The 21,555-nt window shown below is 41.2% G+C and overlaps 1 protein-coding gene across 1 annotated transcript in view; it reads left to right on the forward strand.

Moving 5' to 3' along the window:
• Taf3 (TATA-box binding protein associated factor 3) overlaps nucleotides 1-21,555 on the forward strand; it is a 171,853-nt gene that overhangs the window by 104,211 nt on the left and 46,087 nt on the right. Inside the window, exon 3 of the mRNA XM_033761816.1 lies at nucleotides 19,030-20,858. Within this exon, the coding sequence (XP_033617707.1) occupies nucleotides 19,030-20,858 (1,829 nt within the window). The remainder of the gene's footprint in view (nucleotides 1-19,029; nucleotides 20,859-21,555) is intronic.

Here is a 21,555-nt window from a genome sequence, read left to right on the forward strand (position 1 = left end):
AGTCATCTGTGAAACCTTTACTATAATAGATTCTTGGGGTTTACAAATCACTACAAGCATTGGAGAGCACTGGGGAGTTTTTTGTGTGGCTGTGGAGGAAAAGGGGTGTTGTGATTAAGGATAGTGTTAAAAGGCTGTGGGGTCCGTGGTACAGAGGACAGTGTGGAGGTAAACTTGTTATACTTGTCAGTCTCTTATAGTTCAAGGGTAATCTGATGATGAGAGTTTAGTGTAAGGTAGCAGATGGGAGAAACAGAAAGTTACATTACCAGAGATTTTCTTAAAGGGAAAACTAGTAACACTTGCTAGTGGCTGGATATAGATGGTGAATGGGAAAGAATGAAAACAAATCCCTAAATGCCTGAGGGGACACGCAGGCCAGACAAGAATACTGAGTGTGACGTTGGATGGAGAAATGCTGAGGAAACATTCAAGTCAGGCTGCTTCATAGGAAATCAAAGAATATGCGCCCAAGATAGGAGGAGGAAAGAAGTGAACGTACAGATTTAGAAGCAGCAACATTAAAGTGAAAGCTAGCCTCGAAAAGGAACAAAACCGCCAAACGCTAAGTGGTAAAAGAGGCCGCTATAACCAACCCTCAGGAATGGTGGAGTAAAGTCCTGAAGGAGCTGAGATTTCTGGTTAAACGTAGTCAGCTGACCCCACACACTCGTGTGCATCTTCTAAATCCCACTACAATAGAAGAAAGTCGTTTACAATGTGTAGCTGCGTATGGTGGTGCACCCCTGTAATCATAGCATTCTGGGAGGCTGAGTCATAGGGTTACAAGTTTGAGCCCAGCCCGGGCAGTTTAGCAAGTGAAAAAGACCCTGCCCTAAAGATAGGTAGATAGGTATGTAGGTAGGTAGATAGATAATATATATGGGAGGGCATGTGTGCCCGGGTTCACCCATAGTACAAAAAAAAAGTATAAAGTCATATGAACTAGAGAGTCAAAGAAGAGGTAGAAAGCAGTAACAGCTCTAGAAGAATAAAAGAAGCTGAAATCTACTAGCATGCACAGGAGAATACTAAACTTATTGATCCCCAAAAAGGTTCAGGAGTTGAAGGCATCAGGAACCCCAGAAGATGTTGCCGAAGTATACCTGTGTTTACTTATTGACAGAATTCAAGGGCTGAAGCCCAACCCAGGCTCAGAACAAAAAATGCAGTTGAGGTGAAAGTCTGCAGACTGAGAGATGGGACTTTGCCTTCCTCTTCCTCAGACTCCTATTGTGCCAGAAATTGCATGACTCTTCTCTGGAAACGGAGCTGTCTCGAGGAAAATACTACTTGATGATAACATTTGAGAGCTCAGTTATCTTACCGTGAAGTCCATTAGTCAGCAAATTCAGAATCACCCCACGAAGAGCTTCCAGTGACTTCTTAAACAGCCCGGCACTACCAGAAATGAGAAGTGTCCAGCGTTAAAAGCAAAAGCCAAAACTTCAGATAGAGAAATACAAAGAATAGAAGAAAACACACAAATCTTCAAAGAGATAAGAGCAAAAATAGTGAAAGGAACAAGCGGTCAAAGAAAAAGTTGTCGAAAATTAAAGATATAATAAGCAAAGGAAAATGTTCTATAGAGGAATTTTAAAGTAAAGCTAAGGAAATTTGAAGTTAGAAGAAGAGAGACAATAGAAAAGTGGGAGGTGAATGATGCAGTTAATTCATGAGGTCCTATGCTCACTTAAAAGGATTTCCAGGAAAAGAGCACAATGAAACTGAAGGAAATGAAATTATCAAAGAAATAGTACAAGAAAATTTCCCAGTACTAAAGAATATACATCTCTGTATTAAAAGAGGCTAAAAATTTCTTGTAATTAATACAGATGCACACCAGGACACATTATTGTGAAAGTAAGGACACCCGAGATGAAGAGAAAATGATACGAGCTTCAGGGTCACACGTAAAGGATTACAGCTCACAGTGGGTTCAGGAGAGAGCAGCAGTGAAAGGAGGAGTGACACACAACATCGGAATCTTGAGTGACGTCATTTCAGCCCGAACTCTGCCTTCAGCCAGACCGTCGGGTCGTAGCACAGAACAGACACTGCAGATGTGTACAGTGTGAACACATACTTCTCACGCGTTCCTTATCAGGAAACTAACAGCTGATTTGGCCAAAATTCTATTAAGTCTAAAAGATATTTGAGCACCCACTATGTTTTTAGCATAATACCATGCATATAAGCACTATTCCATGAATATTTATAGATGCTAATTGAAAGTTTCAGAGAACAAAAATGATTTAAGACTCAGTCCGTGCTTTTGACAAGCTTGCAGTGTACTAATCTTGCATGAGTTCGATAACTGTATATGAAACATAGAACGCCCAAGAATCCTCATAAAGAGGAACTGCTGTGGGGACTTGGGAACTGAGGAGCTCAAACCTGATTGAGTTCAGAATTTCATGAAGAGAATATTATTTGCGATACTTATTATAAAATAAATCAGCATGATAAGCAAGTATGGATAGAAAAACATTCCAGTCAAGAAATAATATAACTAGAATCAGGGCCAGGGTTTGTCTCAGTGGTTCTGCCGCCTGCCTTACAAGGCCAAGGGCCCAAATTCAATCCCCCGTACCAAAAAAAAACCCACTAAAATCAGAACTATACAGCTCATGAGCTGTTGGAGTAAAAGACCCATTGCTACTAGAATGACGGTGAGGCTGGGAAAGAAAAGTGCAGAGAGCTACAGGTATCACACTGGAAGTGAGAAGTCCTTAGTTCATTAGGCAGAATAGGAGTCATTGAGAAATTCCTAGAAATCAGTTGCAAGCAGAGAGCTGTTCTGAGGAGTGTTGATCCTGCAGATGCACCTGCGTTTCACCCTCTGGACAGAACTCAGTGACAAGTGGAATGTCTTTCTTTTTTCTCTGTCTCTTACTTTCTTTAGTGTTTGGCATTGAGTAGGCATACAGTAAGTATTTGTTGAGTGAACTTTGAATGAAATAATAGGAGAGAATTTCAAGAAAGAGATCAGTCATTGTGAGGCCGAGGGCAAGCTGGGTGGTGGCTGTTACTAATCAGCAATGGGGACGTTAGAACGAACAGGGGAGAACATGTCAGGTGAATGCTGCTGGGCTGGGTCAGACAGTAAAGCATCGCAGAGTCAGTGAGTTGAGTGTCAGGTTAAGGTGCTCTTCGCAGCAATTTCACGAAGGCTGAAGCGTCCCTTTCAGCTGATTTGATGCTGCCATTGTCTCCCTGTATTCTAACTGTCCCACTGCGCTGATATTCAAGGTGCTGCAGAATATTTTCCTACTGATTTGTTTCCGTTAGGTCTGGAAAACAGCAAGTTCTCAAGGCAGTCTTTACTTGAGCTGGACCGCGGTGTTGTGGGACAGCAGATGGTTGAATGAGGTGGTGGGGTTTTTACAGTTATGCGTGCTGTGGAAATACCAACACGTGAATGAGCAGTGGGGGGAAAAGACAGCCAAGTGTTGGATCTGGCACATATTCCTGCTTTCTTAAATTAAGTAAAATACTACTGCTAGGTCCATCTCAATTACTTGTCATTTTCCCCTAAAGTGTCAAATTTAATTCAGCCTCAAGGAGTCAGGAATATTTGTTCTGAGGTCAATTTCTTGCTCACAAATGGAGTATCACATGGTTCTACTTCAGTTATATTTCAAGAGCTGACAGGTAGATATTTTTATTAAGTTCTGTAATGTTGTGTTAGTTATGTTCTTGTAACTTTTAACTGTGATTTAGAAGAAGTTTCTCAATGAGAGCCAGTCTAGCAGTCCTCTGTGACAATGTGTAAATTCTCTTTTGTGGTTTTCAGTGGGCTTCCTATTTAGAATGAATATAAAAATATTACTTCTTTGAAAAGCTGCTGAAGGTAAATATTTTATCAAATAATTTTATCCCATCTGCTTTAATTACATTTCATGGCCATATTTGTAGAACTTACCTCTTGTAGTTCCAGGGTTTTTTTTCCCCCAGCTGAAAATTATATTTTTTCAGCCAAAATATTTTAAAATATATTTACATATTTGTATGCTACTGCTTCATATAGTAACGTGCATAACACATTCTTGCTGATGTCCCTGTAAAACCTTAAGCTTTTTCACTTTTCTAGAAGTAAAGTTGCTGGGGTTTCCCAGGTCTTTGCTGATGGAGGGTGGGTACCCTGTGTGGGTCCATCCCCACTTTCCTGTAGAGGCTGCAAACTCAGATCCCAGGAAGAGTTCTGGGACAAGGTGAGGATGAAGGGCGTGTGAACAGCCCTGCTCTTCTCCAGTTCATCAGAACCTCGTGGGAGTGTAGGCACAGGGTTTTAATGATTTAGATTTTTATAGCTTTTTAAAATAGTATCTGGATTCTTAAATTTTGGTAGCCAATATGAAATGTTCAAGAAAATCGTACAGGCCAAAGGGAAAAAAAAAAAGAGTCACACTTGCAGACAGAATCAGCCTTGGGTTGCCAAGCATGGTGGCATACTCTTATAATCTCAGCACTCAGGAGGCTGAAGCAGGAGGGTTGCCAGCAGTTTGAGGCCAGTCTGGATTACATAGTGAATTGAAGGGCAGCCTCAATTACATAGTAGATCCTGTCTCAAAACAAAAGCAATGGGTGCCAGGGATTTAGCTCATTGGTGCCTCCGCCTGCTTCACCAGCGCAAGGTCCTGAGTTTGATCCCTGGTACAAAAGAAAGAGATAGAATCAACCTTGGGTTTCCTGTTCGGATCTTAAGCTTTTAATGAGAATTTGACCACCTGTCACTTGACCATTGTACTGTGGCGTTCAGGCATGGTCACTCTCTTTCCTCGGCTCTCTCTCCCTCTCCTCTCTCCCCTCATGGATTTCAGGTTGGCCTTGAACTCTCTATGCAGCGGGGCTGGCTTCAAAGTCAGAGTATTCCTGCCTCAGCTTCATGGGTACTGAAATGACAGGCACGCACCGCCACACCTGGCTGCTTGTTTTTTTATTTCCTCCCCCAAAGTCACTTCTCGACCCAGCAGCTATTAAGAACCTTACTCAGCCCACCGAGCCACATCTTGCCATTCTCTGAGGCCCTGTGAGACTAAAGAACTCTGCACAGCCTTTGTGATTGCGTCGGGCTCCGAGGTAGAAATGTTCTGGTGGAAGAGGAGCCCTGTTCCCCTGGTGGCACCCAGGAAGCAAAGAGAGGGGGGAGCCCGGGAGGGAGACATCACCTCTCCCCCAGTCCCCACCTCGCGGCACACGTAGCTGTGCACTCAGGTGGAGCGGTCCGCCGGTGATCCAGTCATCTGTAGCAGGCCCGCCTCCGAGCACAGACGTGGGTGGACAGCCGCACCTAAACCCTAAGCCCATCCTCACAGAGCAGGCCGGAGAGGCCCAAGTTCACATGGCTGTCACATGGAGGCATGATTTGAAGGAAGCCACACCACCTGACTCCCAGGGAGCATTCTTAGCCGCTGCTTTCCGTAAACCAGAAGGGACGGTGCGTCAAAGTCAGCTCATCTGAGAGGTGAGCACGTGAGCAGAGAGGATGTAGAACCGACTCCTGCTTGAGCCTAAGACACTGCTGTTTGCAGAGCCATAGGTCCCAGAGTACCACATTCTGAGTCACCACGTCCCCGGCATTTTGTTGCTAGTGCTCAGGTAGACTATAGACAGTTTGTGAGTGTTCATGATTTCTTGGCCTTCTCCCCTTTTTGTACTTTTTCTGCACCTAATTCTGATGCTGCTGCTGCTCTGGTTCTCTCTCCGTTGCATCTGGTCAACCACATTCTCCTTCTGCTTCTCCATTTTGCTTCTCCAGTACCTCTTGATCCACGCCTGTAGATCTCCGAGGCTCCAGCCTAAAGTGTCCTGAGGGTGCTCCAGGCCCGAACATCAAGCGCGACAGCCAGGCGCCACAGTGCATGTGGTTCGCTTGGAAAGCGCTCATCTGAGCGGCTGACACTTTCATGTTATTTCTTTTTACTTACATTTTGAATTTAAATTTGAAAACTAACAAGTTACTCATTTCAGAAAAACTTTTAAGTATATTTTGGACATCTTGAGTACGTGGATTCCTTTTCTCAATTATAAATTTTATGAAAGCTACATATAAATCAAGTATTTCTAAAGCTTAGCATCTGAATCTGGCACGTAGTGTAAGTATAAACACACCTCAGATTTCAAAAGCTTAGTATGAAAAAGTAAACTATCTCAATCATTATTTTATATTGATTACATGTTGAAATAATATTGTTGGTGTATTGAGTTAAATATATTATTGAAATACATTTCCCTGTTTCTTTTAAATATTTCAGTGTGGCTACTGGATAATCTAAAATTACATTGTGAAGTTCATATTTCTGTTGGGTGGCGCTGTTTTTGAAATTTATTTCTAAGATACCTTTTTATTCTGCTTACTCATTATTGCAAACATTCACATTTTAGATGATACATGTATTTCTGGCTTGTAAAATTCTTTTGGATAAACATTTTGAAGGTCTTTTCATATTTGAGTTCTTAGCACCTAGCATCCAGCACAAAGACATAGATGTATAGCAGATGTTACTGAGTAGAAGCCTCTCTCTCGCTGGTATTTTCTACCTGGCTTCCAAACCTTCTACTGTGATTCACAGTCCTTGCTTTTGCCATACTGTCTCTCAGGAGTGTCTGAAAACTACCAAACCTAGACACTACTAGATACAAAGTTAATAGGGGCTTGAAGAATAAATGCTTTTTGGTTTTCTCTGAACTGAAGACATGCAAGTAACAGTTGATCAATAAACATTAAATGCATGGGTTATGCCTCTTACGTTTTCATTTGGTGCCAACTAAATTTATTTCTAAGAGGAGCTAAAGCAAGAAAATTTTTGTTGTGTGTATTTTCAGCTTTTGAAAGGGGATATTCTGAAGCAATTATGAGTGAACTTAGAATTATCATTACTATCGTTTCCATCTGTTAGGTTAGCACAGATAGTCAATAATTAACTGCCTTCATTACTCTTTAGTAAACCAAGTTTGAGTCAGCTTATTATCGTAGGGTTCTCTGTACAGTGAAAAAGGAGGGGATTTTTCTTGTTCTGTCTGCAGTTGATATGCAGAAGAGGAAGAAAGCAAATGAATCCATTTATGAAGTGTACTGTTGAAATTCATTACTCATTTCTTAGAATGTTTGTGCACATGCGCATGCACGCGTGCGTGTGTGCGTGCGTGTGTGTTGCAGGAAGTGGGAGTAGAGGTAGACAGAAACTATCTTGTTTAGGCATGATTGTCAGTTTTCTTTTATTTCCTCTCTACTTATTGCCTTGGATAAACATGCTGGAATACTGCCAAAAATTCAGGTGTCTGAATACTAATTTTACTGAAATTAGATAGAACAGCCACCCCTGCCACTTTTCTCTCTAAATTATGCAGAAATTTGACTTTTAGAAGACACAAATCTGGTAAAAAATAAAGTCCTAATTTTCTAGTTAGTAAGATCTTTAACAGATTATTTTTTTAGCTTTTACTTTTCCTTAGGGGGGAAAGTCAATGAAAAACAAAATATGGTAAAAGTTAACTGCATTTTCTTATATAACACAAATACAGATTTGCAGTGTTACAGGATATAACATTTATAACTTTTTTTATATAAAGCCAGAGTGAGCCTCAGAAAACAATTAGTGCATCTTTCAAATGTACTCTAGTTATTGAATAATTACTCAAATAATGGTCAGTAATGGGATACAAAGGTTATCTCTTAGGTAACCCTAAGTAATGGAATTGGTATATCTCTGATTTTTCTCTTAGCCTTCCAGGGTTTAGAGAATGAGACAAAAGTGATTATGGGAAGTAGAGGGAGCCACTGGAGGCCACAAGGAAAAGGAGACCTTATCTTAAGCAATTAATCAAGAAAGTCATATTGGGGGACAATTATTCAGAGTTAATTCTAAAATAGCTTTACAGCCCCAGGTCTTGAGATCTTTTTTTCCTCCAGAATTTTGTCAAGGTCATTTAGAGCACTCTTAAATTAGAGTAAAGATTTGGTTAAGAGCATGTGTTACACTATACCTACAGGTATGTGCGATATAAAAATATAGCATCAAACATCATAAATGTAGATGTAACTTTATTTTATTTTTGTGGACAGCTACGAAATAGAATTAGGCTTAGTCTCAAAGATAAGCATCTTTTCTCAATGTGCATTCTTAAGTGCATTGGCCTCTGGCATCTGCAGCATTAGAGGGCTGTGTTTAGGTTTTTGTAAAGCCCATTTGTCTCATCTGTGAGAGCTGGGTAATAATGCTCCTCATGCTTGCTTAGCGAGTTTTTATGTGTATGTCTTTTCATATAATAATTGATTTCTTATTGGTATGGTTGTTTTAAGTCTAACCCAATCATTTTAAGCTTCATATTTTACTGACCTTTTTCCATTTGTAAAATAAAGAGCTGTTATTTGCCCGTTCTTTTGTTTGTCTTGTTTATCTGCAGGACGTGCGTCTGCAGACCTCTCCTATCTTTCCCTGAGTTCCTGGGTCTTCTCTCTTCTTCCAGTCAGACTTCCCCAGGCGGAGGAGTTCAGGCCTCAGGTCACCTCTAGGCTTTTCTGCTTCTACACCCAGCCCACTGCAGCTGCTCTTCTCTGCACCCAGCAGCTGAGATGATTCTCTAGCACAGCCTTTGTCCTTGGTCTCTTCTCCCTGAGATGCTTGGTCAAAGCATTATCACGTGGCTGTATCTTTTTCACAGACCAGGCCTCCTGTCAGGACTTAGTAGCTATCTCAATTAGCCCTTTCCTTCTTGCACACAAGTTATCCATTTTTGTCTTCCTAGAACTAAATCGCCATGAATTGTGCTTTGTATTTATTTGTTGCCTATGTGCTCCACTAGTTAAATTCACCACAAGAGAAATCTTTCATTTACTTACCCCGAGTTTCCTAGAGAATATCTTACTGCATATCCCTAGCCTGGGGAAGATGAAACTTTAAAATTCAAAGTCTTATTGCTACCTAATGAATATCACTTCACACTATCATAAGGTTGAAGAACAAGTCAAGCCATCATAAGTCAGGACCATCTGTATATATTACCAACCTTAATCGTAATCGTTCACAGCTACAGGAAGCCTAGTTCTGACTTGGTGAGGTTTAGTTATAGAAAGAGACTAGGGCATTAATGACGAAAGCTACAAATCGAGTCTTTATTTTTGGGATAGAGAATGAATGACCAGAGACTGCTTCTTTGAAAGTGTTAAGCTTGAGCTTTATAGAACGAGGGAGGAGGGCACGAGCACACCCGAGGCAGGCGTGTTCTGCAGACGGAGGCCAGGGTGCGGGGGCATAAAGACCTACGGAGGGAGAGACCGTATTCCAGAAACTCGAGGAAAGGTCTTGTGGTCGGAGCAGAATGGTGTGCACAGGGCTGGTTCTGTCAGTTAAACTAAACGTGTCTCAGTTTGGATTGGGGAAAAGCATCTCAACAGATACAGTCACAATGTTTTAATTCATGAAGCATATTTACACTTTTCATGAAATCTTCTCGAGAACTGGAATTACGTTCGAGTAAAGTTTTTATTTTAAATCTTTTAAATTTATAGTCCATAAAAGTACTCCAAGAGTTTATATCCCAAAACTGTATACGTTTGATCTTCTTATCTCCAAATTCTCTTTCGGTGAACTGCCTGGTCACTGGTGGGTGCTGGTCAGCCCTGGACGGTCGGGCCCTCCCACAGTCCCTTGAGCACCTGTGCAGAATGGCAAGAAACCGAGCCACTGAGCGTTCTTGTTCTCAGACATGAGACTAAGCAAAGCGATGCTCTGCCTTCGCTCCCCACTTGCGGTAAGCAAGTGACGTGGTCTGTGCGGGGATATGTACTTCTTACAGTTTTGAGCATGATTTTACCGTTAACATGGCACAGCGCTGTCTACTGTTCTAAAGCACAAAAGGCTGTGATGTACTTAACAAAGAAAATACGTATGTAACGTAAGCGTCCTTCAGGCGTGAGTGTATTGCTGTTAGCTGGTAGTTCCGGATTAATGAATCAACAATAGATATTAAATAAGGTATCTTTAAACAGAACCGTATGTAAAACCAGGTTATTTGTTGATCATTTGATAAAGATGTTGTGACGAGGGGCTCGCAGGAAACTAACCCTGTATTTTCCCTAAGAATAGTGTTTTAGCCAGGGTTTAGCTCAGTGGTACCGCTGCCTTCCTCGCAAGCGCAAGGTCCCAAGTTCGATCCCCAGTACCCCCGAAGAAAGAGTAGTGGTTCAGTATTCACAACTTCATGTTCACAGCCACTTTATAAGAACTACAAATAACAAGAGCTAGTTGTGCATATATATGTGAATAAATAACCTGCTATAACTTGCTATATAGCAAGCCACTCACACATTTAGTGATTTAAAGCAGCAGTTACGTCATTAGCTCACAGTTCTGCGAGTTGACATTTTGGATGGCTCAGCCATGCATTTCTTCTGCTGGACATGGTCGGGCTCACTCGTATATCTGCCCCAGCTGGTAGTGAGTGGCTCCACTTACATGCCTGATGCTTCGAACGGACTCTGGCCGGCACACTTCTTATCCTCCAGCAGGCTGACTTGGACTTATTCCTAGATCTGTGGTTGCAAGTTTCCCAGAGCAGGAAGAGGGTAAAAGGCAGTGTGCGAGAGCTTTCAAACCTCTGCTTATATCGATGCCAATTTCGAACTCCTTGCAAAGCAAGCTACTCACATTCAAGGAGACCGTACCTCTTGGTCAGAGCTGTACCAGCCCATTGAAAGGATGTAGATGTGAAGAGAAAAAGAATTTCTTTTTTACAGTCTAACTTATGTCTTAAACATTTTGCTGAGTTCTTTACATACTCTGTCTGAGTGTTATTCCAAAACCTAAGAGATAAGACTTTGTGTTAACCCAAAGTGGCATGAAAAGAAATTGAAATTCAGAATAATTAAGCAACTGTATAGCTAGTAGTTTGCAGAGGCACATCATATGTCTGTATGATTACATGGCTTTTATTCTTTCTCTACTATTTTGCCTTCTAATAGATGAATAGCTGATTTTTCTTATTATTGGGGCAAAGGGAACAGCAATAAAATTAGTTTTATCAACACAGGAAAAAATAGCCACTATTGTTTGTCTTACACAAGAAACTGTGTCCTATGCACAGTCTTAGTATTGTAGTAAGTTTAACAAATCGTGATAGTAGTGATTTGTGAATGTGTGTAGCTTGGTTATAAATTTGATTTGTACCAAGGGCTTACAATCATGGATATGAAATCTTAGTTGTAACAGAATTCGTTCTGAAAGACTTAAAGGAAGATGATTAAAATATTAGAGATATTGACATTGTCAGAAGAGATCTACTTGTATTTATTCCTGAAAAAAACCCACAGTATTACCATAGCTAAGCTCTATTATACTATTGTAATCGTAGTTGAACCGAGAAGGGTGATTAACGATAGCAATTTATTGTATCTGAGGAGGAGAGAAAATAGGAGATGTTGTCATTATCATAAATCATATCATAAATAACCAAAAAGAAGCACTCAGAATGCTTGTGTGGTGTCAGCAGCCAGCCCTTTCCAGCATGTTAGCCCAGGATGTAGCCATAGAAACCCCAAAGTCATATTGTTATCTAAGTCTTGCTGCAGTTATATGATACAACAGTATTAACATATAGATTAGACCATTTATAATACTAGGTGTCATTTCAGGTTGGCTTCTTATATAGCATTTTGGTTTTTTATTGTGCAGAATGTTAGTGAAACGGTGCTTTTTTATAGGTCAGTGTGTGTATAGGTATTTTAACACATCATCTTCACTTTACTATTAATTTATTGTGTTGTTGATTGGTTGTGCTATGTGAGTTGTCATTACCTAATGTCTTTGCTAGGAATTTTAATTTTTAAGTAAATCGGTATATTAATACATACCCCCTTACACATGTTGTGCTTTGTGGTGAGAGTCTGGTATCTGTTACAGACAGAATGGTTTAAAATATTTCATAAGGCAATGTAGATGGAAGTAAATGTTTTAGCTTCATTTAGAACTCAGAGATGAAATGCCGAAGAGGATTTTATTTACAGTTGTCTTTTATTTCACTCCTTCTTCCTTCCTAACCAAGCACCCACTCCGTCTGCCTCTTTGCCGCTTGTGCCTAGCTTCCTCCCTGCCAACACCCCGTACTTCACATGTAAATGTCCAACGTTCTGTGAAGCTACTTCCCTTACGTTTCATTTTGCTTAGCCTTCTCACGCCCCAAAGGTGCAATGGCCTCATTCGTTAGCTTCTCTGTCTTAAAGAAGCTACCGTTATTGAGGGACACCAATCAAGTGAGTCAGAATTCCGAGCACGGTTGCATGTCTTTCAGTGGGACGTTTAGGGGCAAATTTATTCTGTCCTGCCCATTAGATCATTCCACACATATGGTCAGTTACACGTTAAGATGAGAAAGAAATGTCACACTTAGATGTTGTGGGTGAGAAATCTCAGGTCTCGGGAGAGGGCAGTGCTGAGTAGATGGTGGCTGGAGCACATCCTGGGAGTAGTAACTTCGCTCCAGCTCCCTTTCTGCTCAGCATTCCGTTTCTGTCCTCACATCCCTTGATGAGAGCACACACTAATCTGTGCAGATCCCTGCCCTCCTACTTGAACCCCTGGCCACAAATGTGGTCACAGGAACTCTCACCCTGTTTGGCTTCGTATCCCGAGAGCCTGTTCACAGGGGTGAATAAATGAGTAAGTGTGAACCAGCAGCACGGAGTCACTTCACGGCCCTGATTACAGTGAGTGTCATCTCATGTGAAGACAGGACAGTGTGCATCTTCACATAGCCTCGGCATAATAGTGGCATCTGTTAGAAAAACAAAACAGTGCGATGCATAGACCAGTGAGAAGATGATGCAATTTTCATCGTAGGTATTTGTTTCTGCCTGTGTACATTTTTTAAAAGTCATTATAAATCTAGTTTTAAGTACACTCGATTTGAGTAAACTATATGCAGATAGCATTTTATTGTCTATTTAAATTTTTAATGGAAATGTATCTTATACTTAGTGTGAGAACATGCCACTGAATTGCAAAACAGCACGCATGTGTGTAGTTCATGAGATAAAAAGCTTTCATGCCATGTGCAAATAATTTCCTTTTTTCCTAATGTCTATAAGCTTTCTAGATTATAGTGTTTCTTTAAAGGCCTTTATCATTCTAGTTAAAAAGATCTTTTGCTCTGAGTCAATATTTATAGTAGTTTAGAATTAACCTCCCCCAAATCCTTGTGGTATGTTCAGACCTCATTGCTTTGTTTTGTTTTTGTTTGAGAAGTTTGGTTAAGAAGCATGTTTTTCTCATTATTCCTCAGGGAAGTGGGGAGTGTGGATTACTTGTGCCATTAATAAAGGAAAACTGGGACAGACTTTATGGTACCCTGCCCCCATCAGCATTTATGAGATGTTTAAAAGATAGACATTGCCATGGACATATTTTGTTCCTTTTATGTGATTACAAGAGAATTTGACTGTTGTGCAGTCACACACATTGACAGATTTAGGGTGGCAGATCATGTCTGTAACTTATTCTCGAAGAGCTCCCAGAAATTTACAGTAAAATTACATATGTGTGTGTGATGTATGGTTGTGTAATTGTAAGACAGCTGTAAATAATAGATGGAGCCGGCTGACAGTTGTTTATGAGTCCTTTATAGTGTTCTTACAACTTTTTACAAGTTTGAAAAGTATTTTACATTTAAAAATTAACTTTACAGTCAAATTTTGATTTAGAAGCATTGACTGTTTAAATGATAACTTACCTTAAAAAGTATAAGCTATCCTGCTACCAAATATCTCCTTTCAATTGTATTTTTAACTGTGGTAATGAATTTGTACTAAGTCACTTCACATTGTTTTACTTACTTTTTTGACTAGTGAAAAGCATAACATGTTTGTAGTCAGCTTTTCACCACTTTAACAAATCCATGAGAAAAGCATCTTCCAAAGAGAAGAAGGCTGTTTGGCTCATCGCTTCAGAGGTTTTTGCTAATGATTCGTTGGCCCTGTTGCTTTGGGCTGCGGCAGAGCAGCGCATCGTGGTGGGAGCACATGGTGGACCAAACCAGCTCACCCTCAGGAAGAAAGTAGAAGAGCCCAGTGCCCCACGATCCACTTCAAACCCAGTGACTTAAAAACCTACCGGTAGGCCTGCTGCTTAGCTGGGGACCAGGTCCTTAAAACGTGGTCCTTTGGCCGAACCTGAGATCCAAACCGTAACACCCTACATGCAGAGAGATTTGGCAAAAAGAAAAATCCCTTATTGTGACAGCTGTTAAGTGTCTTTTTTTTAATCCCTTGGTATTCTTTGATGAGTGACAGTGCTAGTAATCATAACGAATATTAAAAAAAATGAGAACCAAGACCGGTCATGTAAAGGTACAAGATCCCAACAATGAATGTAACTGTACTGTATCCCTAAAATGTACCAATAAACTCAATGAGGGGAAAAAGAATAAGTAATTAAACCAAAGAAAGATTTAAAAAAATCATAACGAATATCATAATTTTGAATAAATTATCACAGGAAAAACAAATTAAAAATAAATATCCACTTAACCTTAGCTACATTTTAACACAAGCAGGAAACAAGACACTAGTTTTCTAATTCCTGGCTCCACCTAGAGCAACACAAATATGACTACTTATCCAGAACCGGTTTCCTCTTACTAAAGTATCCAGTATCTTTAAAAAGTCGTCTCCTCAACAACTTTTGACCACCTTCATTGCAGAATAGAGTTACTAGAGCAGATGGCGGGTGTGGCATCTGTTTTGACCAGTAGGTGCTAACTTACTGGACTGGTGCTTTTGTCTTATGGGTTTACAGTGTTATAGGGAGAAGGGATTTTGTTTGTTTTTTCATCTTCTCAAAAGGAGATTGCAAGGGTAACTTTATAAGATAGCTCTATTATTGACCAGTACTACTATTTTGAAATTTCAGAATTTCTGTGATTAATTTTTTCACCACGTTCTTACCATGAATGATGCTAATGTCCACATTTGCTGGGTCAAGAGAGAAGGCTCTAAGAAGCTGAAGAACTGGCTTAAAAATCTCACAACTAAAAATCAGTTTTACTTGGACTGGTGTTTTCTCCAGTATTTGTTTATCGCATATATACAAAAGGTTCCATTCCTCTGATTTCAAAACATGGAAACAACAGAAATTATATCAACTATCATGTAATATTTCTGTTGAAAATTATGCAATTTTATAATAAAACTATTCCCTCAGAAGACTCTAGGAAAATATTAAAACACGGGACATCTTATAGATTATTAGTAAGTGGTTCTCCGTATTCACATGCCTGCAAAGGATACTTTATGGCAAGGGCTAGGATTTAACTCAGTGGCACCGCACCTGCTGTCTCTAGCACAAGGTCCTGAGTTCCATCCCTGGTACCAAAAAAAAAAAAGAATACTTGATTGCAATCCACTGTTATCAATCTGAAATCAACCTTTACCTGAAGTAAAGAACAAGCCGTCCAGTAGCTATCATATATTTATCTTATTGCAGACTCTTAGAACGTAGGATTAAAATCATCCACACAATAAAAAGCCAAAAACTCCCGCATCATCATCCCCTGAATTTCCATTAGAGCAGGCATAAACTAGATCAACTGTATTAATTTGTTTTAAATTAGTAATATTTCTAAAATAAAATATATTAACTCAACTTGGAAACTTCCCTTCCCAGAGACTGGATTAATAAGTGTTGAACATTTTGACAGTAGTGAAAATGCATCAACTTGGATGAATCTCAGAAAACATAATGTTGGGTCAAAGCAGCCACAAAATGTTACAGTACAATGTCATTTATGTCAGGCTCAAAACAAGTGAGCCACCTACAAATGTAGTAAAACTAACATTGAAAAAGAAAATGATAGGTTTTTGTTTGTTTAGTACTGAGGATCAAACTCAGGACCTTGTGCTTTCGAGGTAGTCAGTGGCACCAGTGAGCGAAATCCCTGGCCTACAAATGATAGATTTTTAAAAATATTTATTTATTTTTATAGTTGCATTACCTGTCTAATAGCCAGCTATCTTACCAGTTCCAATCTGCACAGTAGTAAAATAATTCAGTTTCATACAATACAGTATGGAAAATACTAATTTTCAAGTTGTTCGGATTTGTTTTAAAATGGGCCTTACATCTGGAGGAATAGAACTACCGTACTAGTCAGGGTTTCCCCTCTCCAGGAACTACGTGTGTTAGAGCAGTTTCCCTCTGCTGTCTCACGACCTTGCTGAGGTACTCTCAAGGGGACTCTCAACTAATCCACATCCAAATTAGCCCCCAGATTTAGGGCACAAAGCACACGTTAACATATTCTAAAAGCCTGTTTTACTCTTTGGGGCAGAACCTTTTCTGCTTTGGCATCATTGGGATTTATGATCCTCTTTATAGTAAGAAAAGTCTCTTTAAAAAAAAATTTTTTTTTGTACTAGGGATCGAACTCAGGACCTTGCATTTATGAGGCAGGCGGCAGCACCACTGAGCTAAATCCCCAGCCCAAGTCTCTTTAAAATTTAAAAATATGATACTAATAAGTGTTAGAAAACTTTCAGCCACTTGGTGAATAGCCTAAAGCTCTCTTCTTTCTGATTTTTATGTATTTACCTGTTAGTAATGGAGCACATTCTAAGTCCATCCTGTCATTCCAAGAGTGAGGAAGGAAGGACTCAAATTATCTGAACCTGGTATTGTCTAGAAAAGGAAAGGGGTAAAGAGTAAATATTCTAAGCCAGTAGTAGTGAACCTATGGTATGTGTGTTATTGTGTTTTCCTTTTAAGGCAAAAGAGGTTCATGCAGTTTTTCTTTTTTCTTCAGTTTTACTTTTTTTTTGTGTGGGGATTGAACTCAGGTCCTTGTACTTGCAAGGCAGATGGTGGAACCACTGAGCTAAATCTCTAGCCCTGTTTTTAGTTTTGAGACAGGGTCTCATTACATAGTTCAGGCTGGCTTTGAATTCACTGTGGAGGCCAGCCTGGCCTTGAACTCACAGAGATCCTCCTGCCTAGGCCTGGGCCACCACGCCCAGCAAGAGTTGTTTTTTGCCTGGCCAGAGTTGTTTTTTTTTTTCTAAACTAAAACCTCAGTATTCAGGTTTAATTGCAGTGTTGACACTTTGTGGTAGATGAGAGGGTTTTAGGTTGCAGTTTAGCATTCAATCTCTAAAAGGTTCACCATCACTCTTCTGAGCTTTCTTTGTTGCATACAGAGTCGAAAGGTATGAGTGGCCATTTCTAGTTGTTAAAAAAAAAGTGTTAGGGGCCAGGGATTTAGCTCAATGGTGCCGCCGCCTGCCTCATAAACACAAGGTCCCGAGTGCCATCTATGGTACAAAAAAAGTTTTAAAAGAATGACAACATTTGGCGAGCGTCTTAGAAGAAATAGTCACCAGGCTGAGGGAGTTCCCCATGCGGACATGAAAGGGTGACAGTCCTGGGTATATCTGGCTGTGGTGATGGTGCACTGGGGCTCACTGTGAACATCCGGTTACTTACCCAGCTGGATCACAGTCATGCCAGGGAAGTTGGACTTTTGGAGTTTACAGTAGTGATTTTCAAACAGGTGTTGGCCTCACAACAAAGCTTTTGTGGAAGCTCAGCGTAGATAACCTTAGAGGCAAGTAACCTTAGAGGGAACTCTTCCCCTTAGAAAACCCAGGTCTCCCAGGAGCTGTGAGTAGCCTCAGGAGATCCATAAAACCCTCCGCCTCCAAGGTGATGATGCCCTTTGCTAATCACCTGCTGGCACAGTGAAGAATTTAAGTTAGGAAGCCACACCTTCTGCTTTTTTATTTGGATCACACGAGGTGAAAGGGTTCTGAGGAAGACACCTGGGAGCAGAAACTAGTTAGAAGATGCTTGGAGCTATGCAGAGATGTGCTGCAGATAATCCTGGAAATAAAGACAGTAGTCAGGGAAAAACACATTGAAGAAAACAGAAGCCAGGCATGGTGGTGGCGCATGCCTGCAATCCCGCACTCGGGAGGCTGAGGCAGGAGGATCACTGTGAGTTCAAGACCAGCCTGGGCTACATAGTGAGTTCCGGGTCAGTCTCTAGTGAGGGTCTCATAGTGAGACCCTGTCTCAAAAAAAAGCCAAAAAAAAAATTGAATTAAATTAAAAAAAAGAAAGAAAACTGCTGTGTACAAATCAAATTGGAGGAGAAGTGGGAAAAGTAGTCGTCAGGAGTGACACTCACCCTTCTGCTTAGGTGCTGGGTGAAGATCGGGTCGGTACCAAGTACTGGCTGCAGTACTCATGCATTGAACTTGCATTGTTCTAGCTCGCAGGATGCGTTTATGTACATCTCCTAGTGTCATGCTCTTATTTTTTGCTTTTCCCTTATTCCCTTTCCCCCACCCTTCCCACTTTCCGTACATCTTTAGCCCTTTTCTTCCTATTTCACATTGTAAATGATCTCATTAGGATCTTATGTACCATTATAGCTTTTCACACCAGAGAAACTATTCAGTATTTACACGTGTGTGACTTATTATTTCACTTGGGAGCATATCCTCAATATGTATCCACTTTCCTATGAATGACTCTCATTTCTCATTCTTTATGGCTGAGTAGTAGGCTTCCTTTTAAAGCTCTTGCCCCTTTGATCTCTTTATCACTCGATCCTCCATATTTTTCTTTAGGTCTTCAGCCGCCTGGCCTTACATATAGGTATTCCTTTTCAGAAGACAGGGAGAGGGGGGAAGAAGGAGGGACAGAGAGAGGGACGGGGACCTAACACGGAAATAAACGGTATTTACTCAAGGTAAGAAAAAAATTAATAAAGGGGGAGAGGAGAATTGGAGATGCCTCACAAAGCCCAGACCCTGAGGTTAGGACGGACCACTTGGAAGGGCTCCTCTCCTTTTGTACACGCGCCGTCAGTGATTTGCGGGCTTAAAGCACGGTGGCACACAGGTTGGGCAGATCCTTGAAAACTTAACTGCTTTACACACCCAGTAATTTCCTTTCTGGAAATGATTTGTGAAGAATTATCTTTATTTCTGAGGTTTGGTTGCATTCTGATCGTCCTTCTTTTTTCTCCCTTTGCCAGAGGAAGAAGAAGAGCAGGTGCCCACTGATGGTGGCACATCCGCAGAAGCCATGCAGGTTCCCCTGGAGGACGATGATGAGCTGGAGGAGGAAGAGGAGGTTATTAATGATGAGAATTCCCTGGGTAAGAGACCACTGGACAGCCCCGAAGCTGAAGAGCTGCCCGCCGTGAAGCGACCCCGACTGTTAAGCACTAAGGGCGACACCCTGGACGTGGCACTGTTGGAAGCTCGAGAGCCACTCAGCTCGATAAATACGCAGAAGATCCCGCCGATGCTCTCTCCGGTCCATGTGCAGGACAGCGCTGACCCAGCACCTCCGTCACCCGAGCCGCCGATGTTGGCTCCAGTAGCAAAATCACAGATTCCAGCTGCGAAACCATCAGAGTCAAAGGCATTCGCACCTAAAGCGAAGACCAAAGCTAGTTCTCCGGGACAGAAAACTAAATCACCTAAAACGACTGCCCCATCACCAGCAATAGTCGGAAGTCCTATTCGCTCACCAAAAACTGTATCCAAAGAAAAGAAATCACCTGGACGTTCCAAAAGCCCCAAAAGTCCCAAGAGCCCCAAGATTCTGACTCACATCCCCCAGCTACCCGTGAGGCCTGAAACACCAAATAGGACTTCTTCCGCCACAGTAAGTGAAAAGAGTAGTAAAGAGACTGTCCCGGTGAAGCAGACACAGACTCCCCCCGATGCTGGGAAGCTAAACAGTGAGACTCAGCCGAAGAAGGCTGTTATAACAGATAAAACAATTGATGACTCTATTGATGCTGTGATTGCACGGGCCTGTGCGGAACGGGAGCCGGATCCTTTCGAGTTTTCTTCTGGGTCAGAGTCCGAAGGAGACATTTTTACCAGCCCTAAGAGAATTGCAGGTTCAGAGAGCACCACTCCAAAAGCTTCCACTTCCTCGAACAATTTCACGAAATCAGGGTCCACTCCTCTCCCTCTTTCGGGTGGAACTTCAAGTTCCGATAACTCATGGACAATGGATGCCTCAATTGATGAGGTTGTGCGGAAGGCAAAACTGGCAACACCTCCCAACATGCCTGCCAACTTTCCGTACATCTCTTCGCCATCCGTTTCTCCTCCCACTCCTGAGCCTCTCCACAAAGTGTATGAGGAGAAAACCAAGCTGCCTTCCTCGGTGGAGGTAAAGAAGAAGTTGAAAAAAGAGCTAAAGACTAAATTGAAAAAGAAAGAAAGGCAGAGAGATAAGGAGAGGGAAAAAGACAAAAGTAAAGAGAAAAGTAAAGAGAGGGATAAAGTGAAAGAGAAAGAAAAGGAAGCTGGCAAGGAAACAAAATACCCATGGAAGGACTTTCTTAAAGATGAAGATTCGGATTCCTATAAGTTTAAAATAAAGGAATTTGAAGATGTTGATCCAAAAGTGAGATTGAAAGATGGAATTGTGAGGAAAGAGAAGGAGAAGCATAAAGATAAGAAGAAAGATAGAGAAAAGGGTAAAAAGGATAAAGATAAGCGAGAAAAAGAAAGGGCTAAAGAAAAAGGCCGAGAGGATAAGATGAAGGCGCCCCCAGCACCGCTGGTCCTGCCGCCAAAGGAAATGGCTCTGCCCCTGTTCAGCCCCGCTGCACCAGTGAGGGTCCCTTCCCTGCTGCCTGCCTTGTCACCCATGCTCCCCGAAAAATTGTTTGACGAGAAGGAGAAACCTAAGGAGAAAGAACGGAAAAAAGACAAAAAGGAGAAGAAGAAAAAGAAAGAAAAGGAAAAGGAGAAAAAAGAGAAGGAGAGGGAGAAGGAGAAGAAGGAGAAGGAGAAAGAGAAGAGAGAAAGGGAAAAGGAGAAACACAAGCATGAAAAAGTAAGCAGTTTATCATTCTCGACACTAGGTGAACAAAGTCCTAGTGAGAGACACAGGTAAACAGCGCCAGCAATGACGTCTGTGTTCTAGACGTCAATCCCCCGTGGAAATATATCTGTAATGAGGTTACAAAGTTTCGTTTTAATTCTAAACCCATACACTTGTAGTCAAGCCCACATACACTCAAAGAAGTAAACATGCGCAGTTTAAGGGGAGTCTGATCACATACTGTAAACTTTAACTGTATTAATCTCTGGAAGGTTTCAAATCTGTAATCTTAACCTGTGAGTGACGTTTCTGTTAATTATCAAGTCTCCTACATACTACCCTATACTTACAATTAGGTACCAGAAAAGGCACCCCCTTTTCTGAGCTTATGAAACTGTCTCCCACTTTAAGAGGGTAGCACGGGCCAGGGAAGGACTACTGAATCAGCTCTCTTCCGGAGAGCCGTTCTGTCGTTTACCTGGGGCGTGGGGCTACGTGCTGTGTGTGCCTTGTTGTTTCCATGTTTGCTTTAACAAGATTGAATCTTGCTTTGGAGCCCAAACATCTAGTCTGGCCGAGCAGTCTGTTTAGTGAGCAGAGGCACTTCCACATAGTAGAGATGTTTTACCGTATCAGTATAAATCATTGGGTTCTTCCAAAGAAACTGATCAAATCCTGTGGGTTTTGTAGGAACCAAGACCTAGATCTG

Source organism: Fukomys damarensis, unplaced genomic scaffold (genome assembly GCF_012274545.1).
Source record: "Fukomys damarensis isolate Sample0158 unplaced genomic scaffold, DMR_v1.0_HiC HiC_scaffold_10, whole genome shotgun sequence".
Classification (NCBI taxonomy): Eukaryota; Metazoa; Chordata; class Mammalia; order Rodentia; family Bathyergidae; genus Fukomys; species Fukomys damarensis.